Here is a 24,376-nt window from a genome sequence, read left to right on the forward strand (position 1 = left end):
CCTATTTCTGATCATCTTGTCTGCACGCTGGAGTCAGAGCTGGACTGTGCCCATCTGTTGCTGGAAAGGTTTCCCTCCTGGGCCTCATTCTGCTGGTACTTTCATCTTCCTCCCGCCTCCCCCTGCAGCACGTCTATGAAGCCCACATGCCCATGGGAAGCCCTGACACGAGGTGTGGCTTCCTGCCTTGCCTGAATCAGCCTCTGAGAATCTGAATTATTTAAAGTTACCTGGTGCTTCTGTGGAACCACCTGGGCTGGGATTCAGCCAAAAGAAAACAGCTAGGGATAAGGAACACCACTTGTCATGTTGGCTTGGTCATTTGGTGACTGGGGGTAAGTTCATTCCTTCCTGGGTTTATATCTTGGTGAATTAAAGTAATAATCTTTTCCACTTGTGAGGAATTTTCAGACCTGAAATTGTGCCGATTGGGCTTTGGCAAGCAAGGGATGCTAAGACTTGAAGAGTATCATTGGTAGGCGTAGTTCTCGCCAGCCTGGCTGTGTGGTTTGCCTGTGGGCGAAGCATTATTTTGCAGCTCTGAGCTTTGAGGTGTATCCTCAGAGCCCCTTTCCTGGCCTGGAGGCTTTCCTGAGTCATGGAACATTTGCACAGACTTTTATTAAGTTCAAACAGTGCTTCCACACCCACTGTCAGTTGACCACACCATGTGGCAGCAGTGCCGGCCTTCACGTATTACCTTTATTTACATCTGAGGAAACCCAGTTCCCACAGAGGTAGATTGAAGATCTCCTTTGCTTTATTCCTTGACACCCCACACGCCTCAGAACACAGCCTCTCCCGGAGTAGGAGAGACAGGTTATCTTGTAAGGAAAGACCCATGTTGGGTGGGCCTGGGAGAAGGGAACTCACCAACTGGTCTGCTGCTGGTTTTTGTCTTTAAACTTTGTTTTCTCTTCCCAGTTCTTGCCCTGGGGTAACAACTAACCAGAGGGTGGTTTTTTGATTGGGTATGTAATGCACAGTGTGGCCTCTCTTCTCCCAGGAGTCAGAGGGGGCCCCTTCCTCTAGTTTCTACCTGAGGAGAGAGAGGACCTTCGGCCCAGCACTTCCAGCCTCATCCTGGTGCGCCTCCCCCTTCCTGAGCAAATGCACGAAACCAAACTATTCTAGGCAGGGACCAGCCAGATGAGAGCCTGGTAGGGCCCAGCTTCCACCCCCGTTAGGAGAGTGTGAACCGAGTGTGTTTCCAAGGCGACTCTGCCCCATGCCTCCTCAGGTCCTCTGCTGCTGAGGCCATACACAGCTGTGGAGAGAAGACTAGAGTCTCTTCACTTATATTCTGGGAGGTACCATCTTTCCCATGACCAAGCCCTTTCTTATTGGGGGTTGGAGGTAGTGCATATCCCCAGAGAGCTGTCCCTCTGGCCAACCTGAGGTGACCCATCTCCACTACCTGTCAAGCCTCAGCAGCTGGTCCCATAGCCCCTTGGCAAACACTAAGAGTTAGCAGGCAGCTCAGGTCGGGGCCATTTGCTTGGGTCTTTGCTATGACCACCTCTTCTTGTCACCACTGACCACCACTCTGGAGGGCAGAGACTGACAGATGGGTGTGACAAGGATTTTGACCTCTCCCTGTTGAGGGCTCCAAGAAATGCCACCTGCATCTGAAAGTCCAACACAAATCAATCCTATGCCTAAATGAGGCTGGGACATGCTGAGAGCCTGGAGGAAACAGGGCAGCAGGAAATGAGGTACCCCCCCACCCTGACACACACACACCATAAGTTGAGTCTGGATCCTCCCGGGAGTCCATGATGATATTTACCTGTGAATTCTAAGCAGTGTCCACAGTGAGCCTGCTGAACTCATGATGGACTCTGGTCCCAGCACGGACCCCCCTCATTTGTACACCAGCAATCCAGTGGTCCCACTGTGAATAAGCCCTATCACTGTAGTCTACCCACAGACCCCTGACTGGGTATTTTAGCTGGACTTGAATGTGTACAGTATAATGTTGCCTTTTGGTAAAGGTGTACAATCCACATTATTCACAGATTCTGGTTACCTTTTACCGAGGGGGTTTTTTGGGGTATCACTTAAATCAGACTTAAATGAGCCTGTAAGGAACAAAACTGCCTCTCTATAAAATACAGTCTGAGACATCCATGGATTTCAACAGACTGCTTCCCTTCCTGGCTGCCATGATTTACCACCATACCCCCGGAAGTGAGGGATTCTTGCTGGTTAGCACAGGACCTAATGGGAATCGGCCGGAAGGAGGAGGCAATACCCCACCTCTTCTGACAAGTTCAGGTGTTACTCTCAGCCGAAGGGACGGAGAGCAGAGGAAAGAAGGGTACATGTGAAAACTAAGGCTGTGGGTCTAAGAGCTATTTCTGTGCAAGTCCGGTTGCCATGGTTGGGCTAGTCTTAAACATGGGAAGGGGCCTGGAGCGGGAGCAGGGGTGATGGGTGGAACCAGATGTGTTCTCCAGACCGGTGGCTGTAGCCACCATGGATTCCATGCTGAGACTGTGGGCAACCGTGCTGAGGAGGGATTTCAGATCCCTGTTGCTGTGCTTTCCTGAAATAACCTTTCCTCCTAGGGGAGTACTCCTTCTTCCTCCCCTGTCCCTGGGGGACTGCTGGGAACCAGGATGGGAGGAACAGATGCTGGCCCGCAGGGCTCAAGCTGGCTGTGTGAAGGGGAAGGGTTTGTTTACAGCCAGCAGGAAAGATCTCCCAGGTTGGGGTTAACAAGAGCAGAGTGGCTCAGGCAGGCCGAAGGGGATAGTCTGGGACCCCAGAAGTTTCACAATGACTACAGGAGCCTCAAGGTTTCCTGTTGGCTGGTTTGGGGCTCCCCTCACTTCTGGCCAGGTTCTTCCTGGAGCCACTGAGGCTGACTGGTGGGTGGGGTGGGCTCCAGCCTCAGCATCCAGGGGAAAGGAGACCAGGCTTCCATGTGGTTTCTGCCCGGCCCATGCAACCGGAGCCGGGGAGCTTTTATTCATTTCAGGGAAAAAGTGAGCACAGCGATGAGAGGGGTGTAAAAGTGAGAGAGGAGGGAGCAATACTGACACGGGAAGAGCAGGAGGGACAAAGTCTGGTCCCACAGCCCAACACAAAGCTTGAGGGAGGGGTGGCCCCCATCACCAGGCCGCTGGGCCACGCACACCGGAGAGAAAGGGGAACTTGGGACTCAGGAGCAGTAGGATGTGGCAAGGGGGTCAACACTGATGGGCTTGCAGCTAGCACCACAGCAGACTGCCCGGCCTGGGGCGGGCCCCCTCCCACCCTTCAGCTGGTTCCTCAGCGGGAGCGAACGGAGTCTTCAGCACAGGGGTGCTGGGGCACAAAGAACACAGTATGCTGGCCTGCCTTGCACTTGCCTGCAGTTCAAGGCCAGAGGGATGGGCTGGGGATGTTGGTGCATCGAAGCCAGAAAGACACTCAGGCAGGAGACCTAGGTGCACGCGGACACATGGGCCTCTGGGCATGCTGCTGACCAAAACTGGACCCCATCTCAGAGCCAGAAGGTCGAGTTCGAGATGGAAGGAATAGGGCGTGTGCGGACAGAGGGGGCCAGAAAACAGACACAGCTGGCTTATGGCCCTTTCTGCTCCTCGGGATCCCCGCTCCAGGCTTTGTGACTCCCCGGCCAGGGGGCTGCTACCCTCCCCACGTGTCCATGCCCAGGAAGGGTGAGGTCTGGCATGATGGGTGAGGGGAACGTGACTGTGTTGAGGCCATGGGAGGGAAAGGACTGGCAGTTAGGTGGGCAGGAAGGCTCTCTACACCCAGCTTCCCAGTGTTGGGTGCTGGCACTGAGCACGAGGAGGTGGGCTTTGGGGAGCACTCACTGCCACCCCTACCCTTCATCAAGCAGCTTTTTCTGACCTCACCTTGGGGCCTCCTCGGCCAGCAGCCCTGCAACTCCTGGGGGCAGAGGAGCCCACTGAGTGCTGGAAGGCAGTCCTGAGTCAGGAGCCAGGCCCCTGTTCCTCACAGGAAGTAGGATGAGGTGAAACCAAGGATGGTGACTAAGGCCCCAAAGTCCCTTCCTCTGCCTCCCCAGAAACTCTGCAGTCAGGCCAGCCCCGGGGAGCGGAGCCTGTGTAAACACGCTCAGGAGGGGAGGAGGGCTTGCTACATAGGAGAAAATGTTAAAAATAAATTAAAAAGCACCGCTGTATCCTGTGGTGGCCTTCACAGGCCCGAGGTCTCAGCGAGGAGAGGTGTGCTGGGGGCTCCCAGCTCAGGGTGATCAGCTCCCTCCTGCGGGCAGCAACAGGGGTGGGCCTCATTCCACTTCCTTCTCCCAGACCGCTGTGGGATGGAGCCTGTGGGCTGAGCAGGTTCCTCCTGTCTCCCTGACCCCAATCCCCTAACACTCGTCTTCCCTCGAGCCCTGGGGTCTACAGGGGCGTCTGAGTCCCCTCCCCTGCTGATGAGTGGCCTGCACGAGGTACCCACACGTAGACCCGGGAAAGGCCTTGTTCGTCTTCAGCAGCACACCTCCCCAGGTGAGCCGTCGCTGCCTCAGGCCAATGTGGGGAACGTGAGGACCACCACCCCACGCCCTGAGAACCAGGATGGTGAGTCAGGGGTCACAACGGCCCTGGAATCGGCCTGGCTGGGGTACAGTCCGGGGGCAGGTTAGGTGCCTCCGCAGGGCCTGGTGAACCCTGAGGAACCCGAGGGACTGCCCAGCTGGCTTCCTGCTGGGCCTGGCTCCGGGCCCAAGCTGCTGGTGTGAAGAGCTGCCAGCCTCCGGTGCTAACCTGACGGGCACTCGCATTAGCAAGAGCATCCTGTCTCCCTCCCTCCCTCTTTTCTCCGGTTCGCTCACCCCACCCGTCTCCCCGGTCTCCACTCCACCCCTGCTGGTAACCCTAGTGGGTCTCTGGTCTGCAAGGAGACTAAGGAAGACAGACATGGGCCAGCTGCCCTCTCTGCGAGCAGCTTCTGTGGCAAGGACCCTGCCCTGGCCCAGCCTGCCCTGGGAAGCCTAGAACTTTCACGATTTCCACCTCAAAGCCTCTCCATGGACTTCTACCTACCCAGCACAAGCGTGCTCTACCTCAGATTACAAACTGGCATCCTCTTTCATGTTGGGTTTTTAAGTTTTCTGAACTGATTGCCAACATTTAAAAGTCAGGATATGTCACACAAAAATCCAGAGTTCTGGCTTCTGGGGGAAAAAAATTCAGACTATCTGGTGAGGCAGGGCCCCTCTCTGAGAACAGCGGAGCAGGAGTAGCCGCTTCAGTGGCCACAGTGCCCACCCAGCCCTGCAGCCCCCCTTTGAGCCCCCGCCTGGCCCTGAGGGCGTGTGAGCTTACCACTCTGGTTCTGATCCTCCCTTTTCCAGGGCCCAGGCCCTGGCTGAATCACAGCCTCTTGGTGAGAAGAAACCTTACCGGTCATCATACCCAGCTGCCTTTCCATCACCTGAATCCGCTCTACAGCTTCCCAACAAGTAGCTGTGCAGGCTTTGCTTGGACACTGCCAGCAGCTGAGAACTCACTATTCCCCAAGCACCCTGATTCTCAACGCTCCCCACATCCTTCTCTCACTTACACTCCCCTGTCCCCAGCCTCTGCTCCTCTGTGTGGCCAGCTGCACACTTGTCCTACCACCACCTTGTTGCTTCAGCCTCTAGAACCTTCTCCCAACCCTGCCAACTTCTTTCCACTTCTCACTCGCCCGCCAGGTATCTCACACTCGACAGGCAGGCTGTGCAGACTCCCAGCTGTTCAGATTCTTCCCTGACAAGCCGTGATCATCAAGGGTACCCCCAAACCTAGATGGGCTGCTGCATGTGGGGAGATAGGCCTGAGGCACAGGCATCCTGATCGGGTCTTCTTTTCACAGCAAGGAGGCGAGTAGCAGTGCCTCCTCCCAACCCTTGGGGACTGCCAGGGGATAGCCCCAGGCCTGACTGTCCCACTCTATCCCCAGCCACAGTTCCTGGACCCACCAGGTTGGCTCAGTCCCTACAGTCACACTGAGCTCAGTGCAGTTCTGGGCCTTTGGCAAAGCCCAGCCCCTCTGCAGGGAGCCCCCTAGCTCCAGCAACAGGCAGAACTGGACTAAGCAAGTTTGGACCAGGTAGGGGCCAGGGAGCTCTCCCCACAGAGGTCTCTCCTGGGCTCTCCTACAGCCCGCACAGCACTGTCCATGGGCCACAAGGGCACGAGGGCTCTCCCGGGCCCTGGGCTCTGCTCTTGGGGCAGATGTGGCCTTGTGCCAAGATCCTGATACTGGCTATACAGCCCTTTCCCAGGATGATCTCTACCCTGCTTCCCGTTCCCTGGGTCAAGATTCTGCCATAGCAGGCAGAACTGGAGGAACCCCTCCATCCCTCCTGCCGCAGGCTAAGTGGGGCTGGGAGATTTCCCACAGACTGGATGGATTCAAGTCCCAGATAGACACCGGCAGAGCCAGCAACCCCTCCTTGCCCAGCCTTGTGGGACTTAGATCTCCTAAGCACTGGCCTTCTGGCGATGGGCAGATCCATTAGTTTTTTAAGCTTTCCCCAAACACTTTAAACTTCAGTTATTGGGTTAAAAACTCCAAATAAAATACTAACTGCTTCTTGGCCCAAAGTTAGGGGTCTTGGCCCAGTGAGAGGGGCAGCAGCTTGGGTGGCTGAGCTGAGACAGGCTCTTCCTGCTGCCTCTTGCCCTGCCCCCCCATCATCAGCCCCTCCCTCCCCACGAACGAGGCTGGCTCTGGCAGATGGATGCTGGCCCCCGGAAGTGGCAAGGCTGGCGTACTGCCCCATGCCTCACACCCGAATCTGGTACCCATTGAGGTCTGGCATGGCTTTGGGCTCAGGAGGCTTCTTCTCACCCGATGGCCTGCAGGGAAACAAGAATGGAGAAGGGGTAGGGATGAGTGGCTTGGGGGGGGGGGGGGGGGGAGGAAGGGACAAAGAGTGGCTGCTTCTGGGAGCTCCCCCTCCATTCTTCAAGGTGCCCTAGAGGCAGCAGCGAAGTCCATGTGGGAGTGTGCTCCTGGAACCCATGCTGCGTGTGGTCCTGCTCTTTCCTAGAGGCCCCCATCTCCAGGAGCTAGCAGGAACAGCTCAACTGTGTAGCCCTCTGCACTGGGAACCGGTTCCCTACCAGAGCCTCCCGGGTGGAAGGGATTAACACTGCCCACGGGAGGCCTGCTTGTGCTCCTTAATCATCTCGGAGCTGTGGCTCCTGATAATATTAGAGCAAGAGCCAGACCTACCAGTAGGAGAGAAAGGAGAGGAGGCAGTCTAGTATTTTAATGGGATGTTTCTGCCATCTAGATGGAGGCAAACACCAGAGTTGCAGGGCAACAGTTAGGTTCAAAACCACCCACCAGCTGCCATCTGATGTTAACCTTTCCCTGGGAGAGCTTACTGTCTGGTGGGAGCCCACCCATCACCACCTCCGTCCCACCTAACCCTAACCCTAACCCATGGGGTAGCCAGTGGGCCAGGGCATGTGGTTTTCCCCGGGGAAATGGGACAGCAATCCACCAACCCACATCGTCTCCCTCTGGGGAGGAGAGACAAAAAAGGGAAGGGTGACAAAAGGGTGAGAGAGAGACAGGGATCTAGAAGATGGGAGGGAAAAGCTGCCTTCAGGCTCCCCCAGGCACGACCCCATCACCCCATCCCTCACCGCCTTTCGCTGCGGCTGTTCCTGCGGTGGGGGCTGGACTGGCCCCTCTGCGGGGAGGAAACGTCCTTCTTCCGGTCCTTGGTGGGAGAGGGAGGGCCGGTCCCTTTGCCAATCTTGGTGTGGAGGAAGAAACAAAGACACACTTAGGGCTTCCCAGAGTCCCTCCTGCCCGAGGCTGCCCTGTTTCCCAGGGGTCATCCCAAACCTGTTTCCTAGGAACTAAAGCTGCCTGGGCAAGGGTTCCCCAGCCGGGCAGCTTGCACTTAGAGGGAAGATGCTGAGCTTCGTGATACTTTAAGAAGCCCTGGAGAAAAGGGCCATTTACCCATGCCACGTAGGTGCAACAGCTGGGGAAGAAGCCTTTGTGTTCTGGGCCAGGAACCTAACAGTCCAGGGGGGTGGGGGGCACTGGTAATCTCAAGCCACACAGAAGCTCAGACTGACAGTCATGAATGATTAAGGAAAATGAGAAAAGCAAATGAAACATCTTTCATATGACATGATCAGCTTGACCTGAATTTTCAAAACATGGGGTATATGATGGGGGTGCTGGAGAGGGGCAGGTAAGGTGGGGAGTCCTTAGCACCAAACAGATTGGGAATCACAGTGCCAAAGAATAGGAAAATCTTAGGGCACCTGGTGGCTCAGTGGGTTAAAGCCTCTGCCTTTGGTTCAAGTTATGATCCCAGGCTCCTGGGATCAAGCCCCACTTCAGGCTCCCTGCTGAGCAGGGAGCCTGCTTCCCCGCCCCCCTCTCTCTGCCTACCTCTCTACCTGTTTGTGATCTCTGTCAAATAAATAAAAATCTGAAAAAAAAAAAAAAAAAAAAGAATAGGAAACTCTTGGCTCCGATTCTAGGTCCAACCTGCTCCCTTGAAGGCCTGGTAGGACTCCAGCAACAGGAGTCGCTGGAGGAGGGGGAGGAACCCCCACCGCCCCACCTTAGTTGCACAGGGTCACTGCAGCTGGCTTCTACCCTGGACAAGGGTAGTGCCTGGGGCCTGGCAAAGCAGGGCAGCTGAACTCTGACCCACCCTGCGGGGGGCACTGAGGGCACCTGTGACATGCCTGCATTCCCCATCTCGAGACTGAGTGCCTGTCCGATCTCATCGCCTTGAGCAAGCGCTTGGGCTCCCTTGTACCTCAGTTTCCTGCCCTGGAAACAGAGCTTCTACCTGCCACTAGCTGCCTCCTGGGCTCCACAGTGACTGACCAGTGGGGAAGGGCTGAACACCCAGAAGGGGCCAGGCAGGCACCAGGGGAGGCACCCCAGTCCAGGGGGACCCAAAGAGAGGCTAAGATTCTGCCCACTGTAAGGCTGGGGGTGGGTGAGCTTCTCAGCATCTCAGCCCACCGGCTGGGGTACAACAGCCCCTCACCGTCCTGCTCACCGCAGGCGGGAAAGAGGCAGAAGGGACGGCCACCCTCATGGTCTTCCCATGGTATGACTTTCTTCCTGTTTCTGACTTCCCCCTAGTCCTTTATTGAAGCAGGATTTGGGAGGTCAAGGGTCAGGACATGCAGGACTGATGGTGGCTCCTTACACCTGCCCCTACCTTTCCCTCCAGGCAGCTCCTGATTTCCCAACCAACTGCTCCACCCAAGGGTCGCACCCCTGCCCTTCTCCCCAGGTTGCAGGCTCACCCTCCATCCACACCCAGCTCAGCAGCTGCTTCCTTCCAGAGCCTTCCCTGGCCTGCCCACCCGAGGGAACCTGGGGGCAAGGGTGGCCACGTAGACTCTTCACCCTCATCACGGCCCTTGAGACTCACTCCACCTCTGCTGGGGTGAGGGCCAAGGTGAGGGGGTTGGTGGCCTTCCCTGGTGATGTGGCACACGAGGAAGAGGCAGCCCTTCCACTTGAAGAGCTGGGGGGGCGGCGCTCCCCACCCCGGTGCCCGCACTGACCTTGAGCCGCATGTCACGGGCGTGGCGCTCCAGCTCCTTGCGGAAGTCCTCGCGGCCCAGCCTCTCCACATCCAGCACCGAGTGCTTCCACTCGATCTGCTCCACGCTGTGCGGGTCGTGGGACACGCACTGGCCCAGCTTCACCTTCTTGAGCACGTGCCAGCAGCGGCCATAGGCGGCCTCGTAGTCCAGCACGAGCTCGCTGAGCGTGCGGAAGGCCGGCGGCTTGTACATCAGGTCCTCGCGCCGGCTCATGCCCAGCGCCCCGTAGCGGCCACCGAAGTTCACCCCCAGCACGATGTGGCGGAAGTAGTTCCCTGAGAAGTAGGTCTTGAAGCTGATGGGGAAGCGCTCCAGGGTGGGCATGCTGTTGGTGAGGTAACTGGGCCCGCCAGCCCCGCTAAGGAAACAGCCAGCAGAGGCACAGGGGCCACCCCCCGCAACCTGACCCCGACCCTGACCCCAACCCCGACCTCGGGACCCACAGCCCAGGGGGGCCCTCCACCCTGGCTCCCAAGGGCGACCCCTGCGACTGGTCCCAACGGCATCCTGTCCTCCTGCCCGGAGCCAGGCATGCAGTAGGTGCTCAATAAAGTAACCTGTAGGGTCAGGGCTCTCAGTCATTCAAGGCCGCTAGGATGTCAAGGGGGCTCCCGAACTATCAACAGCTCACAGTGAGCTCCCCGCTGCAAACTGCAGGGCTCCCCACAGCTCTGGTGGCTAAAGGAGGGAGGAGGAGGCCCCCGCCGCACCACTGTCTCCCTCCTGCTGTCAGCCACACGCATGTCCCCTCACCCACCCCCCACTCGCTCTCAGACACATTCTCTCACCTTCCCTCTCTCTCTCACACTTCCTCCCCCACGCAGACGGTTCTGTTCTCTCTCTCGCTGCTGCTCCCCAGTCCACACGTGCTTGCCCACTGCCCTCACACAGCCAAGCTCCCGGGGCCCAGGAGGCCGGCATGGCCTGGGCCAGCTGCCCGCTCTGGCCTCTCACCCCGCCCGCCGCACTCATTCAGTCTCTCCGTCCTTCCTTTCCCACTCAGGACCTTCTGCTCAGCTCTTCCCTTCGACCAGAGGCCCGCCTCCTGCCCACCTTAGCCTGCCCCTCTCCTGCCTTAGGCCCAGCGGTCACGGCTGACCTCGCCTTCTCATGCGAGTGGGCTCTTCTGTTTCTTTCCTCCATGACACGCTCACCGCGAACTGTAATGATTTGACTTCTTGGTCTGCTGGCTTATCTTTGTGTCCCCTGCCAGAACGCAAACTTCTGAGAACAGGGACCTTGCCTGCTCACGTTTCTTGATGCCTGTCTGGGGCTCAGCCCAGAGCCAAGGACCCAACAGTACTTTGTGAGCAAATGAGCCGAAGGAGATGAACGGGTAAAAGCTTGGAGCAGGTGCCCCGGAGAGGCCCTGTGCCAAGTGTCCTCCACGCACTGACTTGTTTGGTTTCCCTAATAACCTTGCAAGGCAGGCACGCCCAGTGCGCCCTTTGACAGAGAAGGGCCCTGAGGGGCTAGCTTGGGGTCACACAGTAAGAGGCAGAGCTAGGATTCAGGTCCAGATCCACCTGTTCCCACAGTCCGTGCTCTCAGTCACTATGGAACTTACTGAGCCCGAATCCATGCGAGGGCCTGAGGGTGCAGAGATGAACAAGGCAGGCACCCAGGGCGCCCCAAGGACGAGGCACAGGAGCAAACTCAGTACAGCACCCGCCGTGTGTGCGGCAAGCTGGGGGGCTGTGGCTGTTCTGTGGTGGCCAGAGGGAGGGGCCCCAGACCAGATGAGAGCTGCTCTTGTCATCTTCCTGTCCAGGAGACCCCGGGTAAACTCTGAAAGGCCTCTGGGACTGTGGGATCCTGCCTGGGCCAGCTTTAGGTGAGCTCTGGAGGGAGGAAGCAGAGTCCCCCTCCCTTCCCTCCTACAGTGTGGGTGGGAGCCTCCTGAAGAAGACAATGTGGGGTCCCAAAGGGGGTGCTGGCAACGGCCCCAAGTGTGCAGGCTGGCCTCAGGCACATCCCCTCCAAGAATCCTTTGGACAGGGCCATGCTCTCAGGCTCTACTGAGCGGGCCTGCCTGTCAGCAAACCATCACCACAGTGGAGTGAGCTCTGGGGGCCTCTGAGGGAGGGGGCTAAGGAGGCGCCCCTGGGTTCTTGGTGTATAATTTAAGATAGGTGTGTCTATGAGGGGTTGGGGGGTGGTTCCCCCTGGATCACAGTCTTCCCTGGAGAAGCTGTGCTCCTGGCCTGACTATCACGTTCTCCTCCCTAGGGAGTGGAGTCCTTGTTCTGGTAGGCAGCTCGTCCTCGTCCTCTAAGCCAGGCACCCATACCGGGGGTAGGGGGGGAGACAGAATACTTAAGGTGCTATGGGAAGCAGGAGACGGGACAGCTGGCTGGGCAGGGATGAATCAAGACTGGCAAGACTGAGTGATGGGCATGTGGGATTCATTACCATGTTCCGTTTGTACAGGCTTAACATTTTCTGTCATGAAGCAAAACCAAAGGCTGTATCTAAGGCACAGACGAATTCGAGCAGAGAACAGGCCATGAACACCTGTCTCCCTCCTGCTCCGACTCGGGGCTGGGCTGTCCTGCCTCACTCCCCTGGTGACCTAGCTATAGGCCTCAGTCTGCCCTCTGGATGGGGGTGACCCAGAAACTCTGCCTTTTTAAAGAGGCATTTTTGTTTCAAAGACCCCATCCATCATTTCCACGAATCAATGTGTCCTGGAAATGCCAGCGTTTGGGCATTCAAACGGCTTCTCCCAGACTGTCTGGTTCTCAGAAATGGCACGACAGCCTTTGTAAGACTATATGCCCAGATTTGGGGTTCAGAGAACACAGTCATGGTGTCTACAAGATTCAAAAAAGACCTGCCTAAGGGTGTCCAGGTGGCTCAGTCAGTTAAGCATCTGTCTTCGGCTCAGATCAGGATCCCAGGAACGGATAGAGCCTGGCGCTGAGCCCCCTGCTCAGGAGGGAGCCTGCCTCTCCCTCTCCTCTCACCACTTATGCTCTCTCTCAGTCTCTCTCTCAAATAAATAAAATCTGTGGGGTGGGGGGAGATTGGCCTAATACGCCTGGAAAGTCAGCAACTGAGGTGTTGGGGACTGAGTCCCCCAAGAGCTCCTTCACTTTGGGACCAAGTTCAAGACGGCTGGGAGGGCCTCAGAGCTCATTCAGCCCTCCGCCTCCCAAGGAGGAAGCTGGAGCCCAGAGAGGTGAGCTCACCTGCTCCTAGTCTCTGAGGGCCAAGGAAGGATACATTCCCAGGATCACGGCTTCCAGGCATTTGATTGGCAGAGCCTCTTTGGTCATTTCCTTGGCCAGGTCCATCAGCCTGGGGGAAGGGAGTCAGAATGATGATGAGGATGAGGATACAGCCTCCAGTCCCTTCCAGTGGGGGAGGGTCAGCAGGAAGAAGCAGGGGTCTAGAAGTGCTACAGAACAGAGCGCCCCAGCTCAGGCCCAGCCCAACCTCCAACCCAATCTGTCCTGAGCCTGAGGGGTGGGAGAAGAGGCAGGCACTAAAGATAAAGGAGGAGGCCCCATCTCCCTTTCCTTTCCTCCTCCCACCCCAGACTTTCCCACTCCAAAGACTTCTGGGAGAGGGAAGCATGAATGGGGGAGGTGCGTTGGTAGGCAGGTCTTTGACACCCGCGGGGCTGGGGGCCTTCTATGAGGATGGTGTTTGCGGGAGCCAGTGGGAAAGCATGCCAAGGATGCTGGGACCTTGGCATTGCTCTTGTCCCTTTCGGAGCACAGTGACTCTTGACTCAACCATGGCTTCTCCAAAGAGCTTGTAATTGATTACAACTGTCCCCCGCAGCTGGCCAACTGCCCGGAGCCTAGACACAGGCTCTCAGGCAGTTAGTGACAACCCAGCCTGTTCCAGAACTTGCAATTCAGGCCACTTTGGGACAGACTATCCCTGAGGCCTCAGGGGAAGGAGGAGGTTCCTTCCTCATTAAGTGCTGCTCCCAGGCTGGCTTTGCCCAGGAGGGTGCTGGATTCCTCCATCGTCCTGAGGCTGGAGCGGGGCCCCCAGCACCCAGCAGCCACAGGACAGTAAGAGCAAGCTCTTCGGTTAGAGAGGCTGGATTCTACCCAGGGCTTTGGAGAAGGGGTAATGAAGACATTTAGCAAACAGACCATTTTAAGTATTTTTCTTAAGAAAGCAAACATGGACAGATTATACATGGAAAAAGATGTAAAATTCACATTAATTTTTAAAACACGGGGTTTTAGGGGTGCCTGGGTGGCTCAGTTAAGTGGCTGCCTTCAGCTCAGGTCATTGGTCCTGGGATTGAGCCCCACAGCAGGCTCCTTGATCAGCAGAGAGCCTGCTTCTCCTTCTCCCTCTGCTTGCCAGTGTACCTACTTGAGCTCACTTGCTCTCTGTCTCTGTCTCTCTAATAAATAAATAAAACAGGGTTTTATACTTTGGGCTGAGCCACCAGACCCAGCAGTGGCATTCACTCTTCACCCCTGTGCCTTCGGGGCTTCTTTGGGGGTAAAACCAGCTAGGCACCTACAGGGACTGGCGGAACGGGAAGTGACAGATGCAGCGCTCTCTCCAGTTTCTCAGACACTGGCCTTGTACTAAAGGACTAGAAGAGCATCTAATAAGGCCAACAGGGCAGCGGACAGGCCCCTGCAACAGGGCGTACGTGGACAGTTGCAGGGAAAGGAGAGAATGGGAGGCCTGGCTCTCTCCTGCTAAGCTCACCTCTTAATTTAAAAAAAAAAAAAAAGAGAGAGAGAGAGAGAAAGATGAGGCTAGACATCTACCTGGGACACCCTCTGTCATCACCAAGGCAAGGTGGGGGGCTGCCCATCACTCTCCCAGCTCAGCAAGGATCTTGGGGTTTCCTTTCCATCAAGGGAGCCCTGGATATTCATCCTGGGCAAGATTTCCCCCTTTATGACCACCTCCGAGCCCCACGGTGGTATTTGCCCCCACTCGCTGGCTCCCCAGGGAAGTGTCCCTGTGCCTGTCTCTCCCCAGGCACTCCACCCTGGCTGGGGGCACTGTTAGCCTGGGTGCTCCCCAAACTTACCCTGTCAGAGGTCTGCTCTTCTTAATTTCAAAGAACTGTGTCCCCGTGTGATTGTACCTGCGGGTACCAGTTAAGGGTTTCCTAGCTGGGTCTGGAAGAGCTACATCCCTCTGTCCCCACCCCTACCCCAGACCGCAGGCCCGGCACTCCCGGGGTACAGACTGGATAAGAACCCCCACGAAGTGCTGTCACAAGGCACTCGACACTGGAATATTGGAAAGGGGAGGACGCCAGGCCAGCCGGGGCTGGGAGACGGAGCACACGGCTCTCTGCAGCTGGTCATTTTCCAACCAGCTGAGGAGCAATGTGCATGGACAGGAGGCTGGAGTGGGGGTCCCAGTGCAGCTCAACAGCCAGGAGCTGCTCCTGAGTCAACTGCCTTTCCCAGTTCGGGCTCCAGCGTCCCCATTGGGACAATGGAAGGGCTGGGCCTCATTGCCTGTAATGAGTCTGTCTTTCTTCCTGCTCAGGCCCCAGGCCTGGTCCTTCCATCCCTGTCACATCTGCCACTGGAAAGTCCTAGGGAGAGGACGCAGGACACACAGCTCTGGGCGGGCAAAGGGGGTGGAGAGGCCCAGAGCAGGGATACTGAGGAATCGGGCTTGCGCAGCCTGGGGTCAGGTTTTTCCATGCTAGGCAGCTGGCCTCTTATAAGGGAAGAAAAAGGCAAAGAACTAGGAGAATGTTCCAAGCTGTAGAAGCTACTTCCTGGAGCATAACACCCTTTTTCTCCTCCACTGGCCTCCGCCTACCTTTTTTAAACCGGCTGTTAAACAGCCCCAAGGGAGCTTCCCCTCTCTCTTCCTGCTGGTCTGGATGGCCAGCAGAGGAGGAGGTCTGTGCTGGGGGAATCTAGGCCTGACGATCTCAACATCTCAACGGCAGGTCCCTCAAGAGACATTTACGTGTCACCCGGAGGATGGGGAAGTGGGTGGTGGAGAGGCCAGAGCGGGTCCGGCCCTCTTCCGATAAAACCCTCACACAGCCCGGCTGTGCTGAGCACTGGACAGTGCCTGTGAACGGCACTCGGGTGTGGACTGTGGAACTGGCCACTCTGCTGATGCTTCTCCAGCCCTGTCTGAGGACGGCCTGCCTTGGCCTCTGGACCAGCAAGCCAGCCAGAGCGTGGCTGTGACCCTGAACCCGGGAGGATACTGCAGCTCCCTGATGTAGCGCTGCACGGCTTCCAGGCGCTCAGGGACAGGCGTAGAGGGCAGGAACGTAGGCACACTCGGTATGGGAATCTAGGAGCAGAGAAAGGGCTCAGGTCAGAAGAGGGAGACTCACCCTGGGGCTTCCAGCCCACCTGCCTGCCACCCAGGACTCGCCCCCAGGGAAGCCGCCACCTGGAGACAGATTCCGCCTTCCCTCCTGTCCTGACCCTTTGTCCTTGGCAACTCCTTCCAGAGATTGTGGTCAAACCACCGCCAACCCCCACCACCTCCTGGCCAAGGCCATTTCTCTCCCTCCTGGCACTTGACAGCATTCCTGATTTGGAGCCTCTGCTGATGTTTAGATTTTATGCTTCTTCCATAATTTTAGGAAAACACAGGTTGGCTCCCCAGCTGTTTTGAATCTTCAATATTCATTAACTTCCAGGCTTAACAAGAATGTCAATATTGGGGTTGAGTTCATTTGCATTCGGGGTTTGCTCTGGTTCAAGTGTGGGATCAAAGTGGATCTACCTGGTGTCCCTTCCTGTCCCCCTGCCCTCCAGGGCCCTGCCTGGGCTGGGGAGCGCTCCAGAGCCCAGTATCACGGGCCTTCCAGCTGCAGTCTGAAATGCTGAGGTGGTCGCTGCTGGAGGAACAGGTTTGGGGACAGGTCTTGCCGGGGACCTACTTGCCATGGCCTAGGTGCTTTGGAGGGGTTTCGTGGATGCCCAGGAGCCCCTTTCTCAGGCCGGGGGGCCTGAATTCTTGCAGTTTGGCTGCAACAAGTCAGTGAGGCAGAGGTGGCCAAGAGGAGTGCCAGCTAGGGTTGTCTGGGGTTATGAAACACACTTGTTTAGGTAGAAGAACCGGACTTCCCGGACAAGGCCTACCTGTCTGGGCTCCCCCTTGGCCACCAGGACATCTTGCTGGGAGGTGGCCTCAGGCTCCTCACGGAGAGGTCTCCCTGCCGCCATGCCTCCACCCCCACTTCCTTCCAGGGCATACAAAGACCACCCAGCAGGCTGGGGCTGCCGAGAGTCTCAGGCTGCATGGACAGGGGTATGGGTGAGCCAAAGGGCAAAGCAGGAACCCTGTCTGGGAACTTGGCCTAGGGCTGGGGAGGGAGAGGTTCTCCCCGTCATGAGATGCTGAGCCCACAGGGCACAGCCTTCTAAATTACAGGGCTACGATGTCTGGGGCTCTAATGTGGAGGGAGGGGTCATGCCAGTGATCACTGAACACCCTCATGTGGGTGCCCCTGCTGACAGGGGGACAAAGGACCGCCTCGGACAGACCCCTACTCACGCCAAAGGGTGAAGAGGCAGGAGGGAAGACCCCGCTGGCAGAGTCCAGAGGAACAGCTCTGCATGAACTTCCTGTCTCTTCCTTGCTGGTCCCCTCCTTCCTGTCTGGGCAGTCCCAAGCAGCTGACACCTCTCTCTGGAGGAAGCTACTTCCCCTTTCATATCACACGGCTGCCCAAACTGACGTGGCCACTTACAGTCACCAGGGGGATAGGAGTCCCAAGATTGGGCATGGCGGGGGTGGGGGGGCATTCTCCCACTTCCTGCCTGACCACTGTGAGCCTGATGAGCTCCAGAACTCTGAGGGCCTGGCCTAGCCTTCCCTGATCAGGATATGGGGGGAGGGGAAGAGGGAGAGGAACTGGAGAATTCCTTCGCAGTGTACCATGAACAGCAGGGTGCCTGACCTCCTCAGGTGGAAGGTCTCTGAGAGGCAAGTGGGTCATCCCCTTCTCTAGTGAGGCCATCCAGGGGCTTCCAGGGGTTTTGGACAGAGACTGAAAAAATGCCCTCGCTTGAGCCACTCCAAACAAGGAGGGAGCTCCAGTCGGTGAGAGGGTCCCTCACCGATGCTTACCAGAGCCAGCCTTGGGTCAGGGCATCGGCTGCCCTGACAGAGAACCTAGGGATTGGTTACTCTGGGAGACGGAAATGACTCCAGGAGAGGCAGAGAAAGATGTGGGATTCACAAGCGGGGCCTCAAAGGCCCCCACCACTGAGGCTTGGCTGGAAGGAGCCGTGTGGCCAGCTGCATGACTCACATTATGTGTTAACTAGTATAGACAGGGCCGACGCCATTCTGAATGTTCCCATACACACTCATTTGCTCAAACACACACACACACACACACACACACACACACACACAGATTCTGTACACCCAAATGGCCTGGCCTGATTTAGGACTGGAACCTGATTTTGCACCCTGAGCCTCACCTGTAAAGCAGGAGCCAGGAAGTGTCAAGGGGTAGTTAAGTGAGGTATGTGGCAGTGAGTGGTGTCTGCTACCCAGATCCTTCCAGGACAACTCCTCCTCCACTACCAAGGCCAAAGGTCACCCTTGATCCACGATCCCCTGAAGTCCTGAACTCTACCAAGACAGTCTCCCTGGTGGAGCCCATTTCAACCAGCACAACAGGGAAGCTTCCGGGAGGCAGAACAGCCCACAGATGAAGGTGTAGACCAGACCAGCATGATCCAAATCCCAGCTCTGCCATTTCCCATCTGGCATCAAGTTCCTGAACATCTCTCTGTGCCTCAGAGGCCTCATCTGTGAAATGGGCACTGTAACAGAACCAACCTCACAGCCTAAAGGAGATGCTGCACATTGAGGCCTTAGAACAGGGACTGGCATATGGCCAAGGTTCGATTCCTGTCCAGCATCACTACCATGTGGGCCAAAGTGACTGGTCAGCATGTGCTGATGCTGGCCGTGTTACCTCTTTGGAGGAGATGTCCAGACTCCCATTCTGTAGGAGCTCTGTGGCCAGAGCCATGGTCAGAAGACCTTCAGCAGCTGGCACTGGGAGGAGGGACCACTGAGCATTTAAAGATGGTGGCAGCTTGGAACATCAAGGAGAGATTCTTAGGTAAGGACACACGGTGTGCCCGCACCTGACATCCTTTTAGAAGTGGGCTGTCCTTCAATGAACTGTATCATCCTCTAAAGGCTGTTCTCCCAAAGCAAAGTGGGGGTGGTGGCTGCTGCACCCCGGGCAGTGCTCCATTTGCGAGGTGCACCTACTCCATGCTCACCTTTTCACACGCTCCACTTCAACAATTCCTCCTGAAATCCCTCGGACACCGCTGTGGCAACTGTCCCCATTTTACAGCTGAGGACACTGAGGCACAAGGAGGCTGCGTGCCTTCCTCACACAAAAACAGTTATGAGAGAATCAGGATTTGCATGTGCTGGATTTTTCTGCCCAGCACTTTGTATCACACTGCTACACTGGGGGGCTCCCAGGCTGAGCCAAGGGGCAGGGGCCGGACTGGGAGCACAAAGCGGGAAGGCAGGCGGGCAGGATGTGGTGGGGACTGTGGCCTGTCAGGGGAGGGGAACGAGTCCTCAGGGCCAGCTGCCAGCTGCTATGTGGGATCGCAGATTCTCTGTTCCCGGATCGTCTCATTTTCTGAAAAGGTGCCCAAAATCTGGATCTTTATATGAAATCTCCCAATTCTACATTTTGGCTCCAGCGATCTTTTAAAACAGTGCGCCATCCCAACAAAATAGCTCTTGGGCCCGCCATGATGTGAGAGAGTGCCTCTATGCGACCTCCAGGGGCACGGCCACTCAGGGAGGGGCCAGCCCAGGGGTCGGTCGTCTCTGCTGCTGGCACCAACCCCCAGTGCCTCCCAGACTCTAGGGCTCCTTTCTATTCTGGGCTAAGGTCCAAGTGGAACCTCGTAGGGATGTGCAGCTTCTCTGTCTGTGACCTTTGTCCCGTGGCGTAAGGAGGGCGAGACTGAAATTTTTCCAGGCTGCTCACAAAACCCCATCCACTTCACTGGACGGTCAGTCACAACACCCCCTCCACACCTGGCCAGGAGCTTCATTCCTTCATGGGTGTCCTTCCTAGACATGAAGGCTGAAGATGGCAAGATGACACTACAGACTAGTCGCTAACGAATTTGCAGATTTTTTTTAGTCTTCGGGAGTGGTAACAGTTTTGCAGGGAACCATTCACACTTTCCCACAGCCCGATTTAGACATAAGCAAGGTGGTTGGGGAGCTGTCTGCCAACCCCCCCGCTTGCTGCTGTGGGAGAAGCGTTGGGCTCTGGCCCTCCTGGAGCTGACCCCGTGGGAAATCGAGCCTCCCCTCCTGACGGAAGATGTGCAGAGAGGTAACAAACATCCGCTAACAACCACCGGCTTCAGACTACTGTCTGTTAAATGCTTTGACACATAGTCTCTCACTGAATTTTCCCCACAGTCCACTCCATCGCACAGGTGAGAAAACAAGCCCACACAGGTTGAGGGTCTGCTTGAGTTCACCTGGGGAGATGGGCGATCAAAACGAACATTCATATCTTTTGACGCAATGCTTCCTTTCCAGGAATTTATGCCAAGGAAATAATCAGAGACGGACCCCCAAATGTATGTTTTAGAATGTTCACCACGTGTTCATCTTAAGAATCAAATATTAGAAACAATATCCAATCACAGGGGATTAGCCTCATAAGTTCCAAGTTTCTACATAGGACGATAATGTAGCCATACATAATCAATCCACATTTTATCTCCCCTGGAAATATGAGGGTGTTGCTTAACCTTCAACCTCTGAATTCCCTTTTCCCAGAAGACAGTTTCTGATGGCTCTACCAATAACTTGGTGAAAATGAAACAAAACAGGCTGTCTTCCTGTCTAATCTACGTGAAGGGCCGCTGTCTCTAGCTCCCTACTCACCTGAGGAGGCACGACTAAACACTGGGCTTGACCTTTGCCCCGAGTGCTTTTCTTGGGCATTTCTGCATTGGGGAGAGTGTTTCCTTAGTCTCAACTGTAATGCCAAAAAACCCCAAAACTGTGCATGTGAAAACCACAAGCACTCTTTTACCCAGCAAATACATGCCTGTGCCTGCCCTGTGCCAGATGCACAGAAGGTCCTGGAAAGACAAAGATGAATGAAACACAGCCTCAGCCGTCCTGGGGAACACAACTGAAGGACAGCCATCCCGGGGCCAGCTCTACATGGAAAGATGATTTAACTTTACTCTTCTCCACAGGCCCTTTTCGGACTGGCCTTGCCTCCAGCAGAGCAGAGGACATGGAACCAGAAGACCTGTGTCTCGAGTCCTGGCTCCATGGTTACTTACTAGCTGTGGGACCCTGAGTTCCTGCCTGAGTTCCCATCTGTAAAAATGGGACCTCAAAGCCCACTCGTTCCGCAAGGCTGTCAGAGAACTCAGAGGGATGAGGCACGAAAATATTTTCTCAATATCTGAAGCCCTGTATCCTCCTTAGTCCTTCATTATCTCTCTGCCCACAGTTCACTGGCTTAACAAATAAGATGTAAGCCACACTGGTGCACTTTTTAATCTGCTGCCCGGCTCACAAAACATGGGTATTTAAAAAGAGATGTCTGGCTCAGTCAGAAGAGCATGCGACTTTTGATCTCGAGGTCATGAGTTCAAGCCCCACTGGGGTGCAGAGATGACTTAAATAAATAAACTTAAAAAAAAAAAATAAAAAGAGATGGAAGAGCTCCTGCTGGAAACAGGGTATGCAGACCTCACAGAACCTCAGTGGCAGCTGAAAGAAAATTCTTCCGGACAGGTACAATCTATCTGTGTTTTCAAAGTGTTACCATGCCAGCGGTCCCCTACCCCACAAAGGAAAGCGTGGTTTTGTTTTCCCAGCCCCAACCTGACTAAAGCCTGGATACTAACCCCCCTCCCCCAAGCCACACACATACCCATCCCTCACCTTGGGCAGGTCTGTGGCCCCACGGATCCGTTGGGCCACCTTCTCTCCATCGGGGTGGATCTTGGCCACGTGCTTCCACATCCTTTCCCAGGTGGCCTCGTCCACAGGCAGCCCACCCCGGTTGACAAAGAAGGGGATGCCTCCATCTCGCAGGTCCTCTTCGCCTTCCTCTTCTGGCTCATCATCTCTCTGGGCTGAGGCCCCTTCGCTGGTCTCCGGACGTCTGACCCCAGAGGGGGTGACAGAGGCAGTGGGGGCAGCGCCGCTGCTGCCACCCCCCGCCACTTTCTTCCCTCCGGGCATCCCCAAATCCTTGATGGGGGTGGGAGTATGTATCAGGAGGCAGGAAAAAAATAGGTGGCTTACTGGGGGCCTCCCACACACCAGCTGCAGAGATAACACATGGCCAAACAGAGCGTAAGGCGCCTTTAAGAAACCAGGGCGTGGCTCCTGTACAATAAAATACTACTCGATAAGGAAAAAAAAAAAAATCAGTGCCTCAACGTGAAGTAGGGGATAGAGAGGTGGTTGTCTGGGGTCAGCCTTAGAGGCTCTGTTCTTTTTGTGAAACGGAATAAAGAGAACACACCCCAAGTTGGCAGCCTTCTCAAAGCTCCCCCATTTGACAGCGAGAACAATGACGGCGGCAGTCTGGGCTTGCAGAAAGAAAAGTCGGAGGGAAACTGAGGCCAAACAGCTCCGACCTGCGGCCACAGAGGGTCAAGGCACCGGTGCTCAGGCCGACCGGGCTCCCCAAGTCCCAGTTTTGGAGAGAACAGATTTCTCTGCAAAATATCGCACGCTCAAGGCAGCGTGCGCTCCGGGGAGTACCGAGGCGACTCCTGGCCGCATCAGCGCGGAGCCGGGACCCCCGAACCGGAGGGTGGCGAGGAGGCGCGCTTTCTTCGATGCGACGAGCCGGGGAGCCAAGACTCGCAGCTGGCGGGGCGCGGGGAGGGGGCGCGCGCCGACGCGCTCATTCCACGCCCGCGGCCAACTCCCCGCACAAAGTGGGCTTTGTCTCGGGCCCCCGTCCCCTCACCCCCGGGAAACAGCAGCGCAGCTCCCAGAGGGGGAAGGGCGCGGCGGGGAGCGCCAAGGCCTCGCCGGTCCCCAGCCGGGCGCGCCTCAGCGGGCGGACAGCGGGCACTCGGCGCCGCTCAGCGCCAGCCGAGCCATCGCGGGGCGCGGGTCCCGTTTCCGGGCCCGGGGTTCAGCGGGGCCGACTCGGGCGGCGCGCAGAGGCCAGGCTGAGGTCACCGAGCGGCGGGCTCCGGCCGCGCGGTCGCAGCCTCGGAGTGGCTGCGGCATGGGCGGTGGCGCGGCCGGCCTGGGTGAAGGATGCTCCGCGGCTGTCCGCTCGCGCTCCCGCTGTCCCGGCTGGGATGGGGCGGGGTGGCGGCGGGGGGGGATGGACCGCCGGACGGGGAGGGCTCGAGGCTCGCGCAGCCACAGCTCGCGGATGGAGCTGGAGGCGAGTGACAAAGCCTCGGCGAGCGACAAAGCCTCGGCGAGCGCGGGCTGCGCTAGTCCCCGGAGAGCAGCCCGCCGGGCGCGGGGTCCACGCGCAGGTCGCGGCTCGGCTGTTCCGCAGGCTTGGGCCGCCGCCGCCCCCGCCGCCCCAGGGCCCTGCTGCCTCCGGCCGCGAGCGTCCCCTGCTCGCCCGCCGCCCACCGGGCTAGACTCCCGTCCGCGCCGCGCATGCGCTCGGTCCCCCACTTAAAGGGCCAGCGCTTTACCGCCGGGCCCTCCGCCGCCCGCCCCCCGCCCCGCGTCCCAAGTTATCTCCAGGAGGCAGGAGGTCGTCTGCTCCGCTCCCACCTCTTTCTCCGGGCGCAGCGAAGCCGGCGCGGAGCCGCGGAGGAAGTTCACAGCGTGCGGCGCAGAGCGCTAACTGCACGGAGGTTCCGGGCTCGGGAGGTCCGCGGTCGGGAATTTCCTAAAGGAAGCACCTCGCAGGGGCCCTCGGGGGGTCGGCGCGAGAGCTCTGGCTTGGAGGACCGGGTTCTAGACAGGAGTCAGAGTCCGATTTCCCGCGGGACATCCTCCAGATCGCTTCCCTCAGTGGGCCTCGGTTTCCCGAGCTATCAGCCGAGCTCGTCGCACCCGGTGAGCGCAGTCCTCCTGGCGTGCGAGCTCCCTAAAGGAGGACATCTGGGGGTTAGGGTCCGACCTCTGGAAGAGAAAGGGTTAAAAGCCAACCAGTTCCACCCCGAGTGGAGACCAGTGGGAGGGGGATGCGCGGAGTTTGCCCCTAGTTGGCTTCCCTGGACCCTGGCGGTGGGCATCCCCGCACCGCGGGCAGAGGGGCTGCTGCGCCCCAGGGTTTGGGGACCACGCGACCCGTGGGAGTGTGAGGTGACGGTCCTGCAAGGTCCAGCCGGCTCAGAAGAAGGGGGAAATACGGCTTGCATGACTGCAGAGACTCAAGGCAACCTTTACTTCCCTTCCACAGAGCAGTAATGGGGAATAGGTGCCAACAGGAAGCCGAGGGAAAGAACTTTCCAAAGGAGACTGATAGCCTGGGGTGGTTTAAGACATGTGGTCTCCTTTCTCCCCCCAGGAGTTAGTATGAATGCGGCGGCAGGGAGGTGGGGTGGTCGAGCAGATTTCTGGGCTCTGGCCTGCCTACCTGCAGGTGCTGATTGCTTAGGTCAGTAATTGCTGCATTTCTCACCACCCCTCTCTGACAAGCTGAGGTTTCTACACCTGGGCTGGAGCAGCGGCGGCCTTGGAGAATCCGGAATTGCTCAGTGGTTCCTCCTCTGTTCCCTAAAGTTATCCCTCATGTCTGAACTTCCTAGGTCCCCTGAGCTCCAGTAGCTGCCTCCAGGATCAGAAACCAAGGGTGATAAGTGATGGAAAGAGTCATGGGACTTCAAGAAAGCTAG

General features: G+C 57.2%; 1 protein-coding gene across 1 annotated transcript; it reads right to left on the reverse strand.

Annotated features, from left to right (window-relative positions):
- Nucleotides 1–2,659: 2,659 nt before the first annotated feature.
- On the reverse strand, nt 2,660–23,396 carry VASH1 (vasohibin 1). Its single transcript, XM_059373678.1, has 8 exons — nt 23,307–23,396; nt 21,486–21,872; nt 15,754–15,842; nt 14,599–14,655; nt 12,804–12,878; nt 9,537–9,918; nt 7,629–7,741; nt 2,660–6,830 (listed from the first exon to the last, which is right to left on the reverse strand). Exons 2-8 carry the CDS (start codon nt 21,786–21,788, stop codon nt 6,758–6,760), a joined length of 1,092 nt encoding a protein of 363 aa, XP_059229661.1. The 5' UTR covers nt 21,789–21,872; nt 23,307–23,396; the 3' UTR covers nt 2,660–6,757.
- Between the last annotated feature and the right edge of the window lie 980 nt (nt 23,397–24,376).

Source organism: Mustela nigripes, chromosome 13, assembly GCF_022355385.1.
Source record: "Mustela nigripes isolate SB6536 chromosome 13, MUSNIG.SB6536, whole genome shotgun sequence".
Taxonomy (NCBI): Eukaryota; Metazoa; Chordata; class Mammalia; order Carnivora; family Mustelidae; genus Mustela; species Mustela nigripes.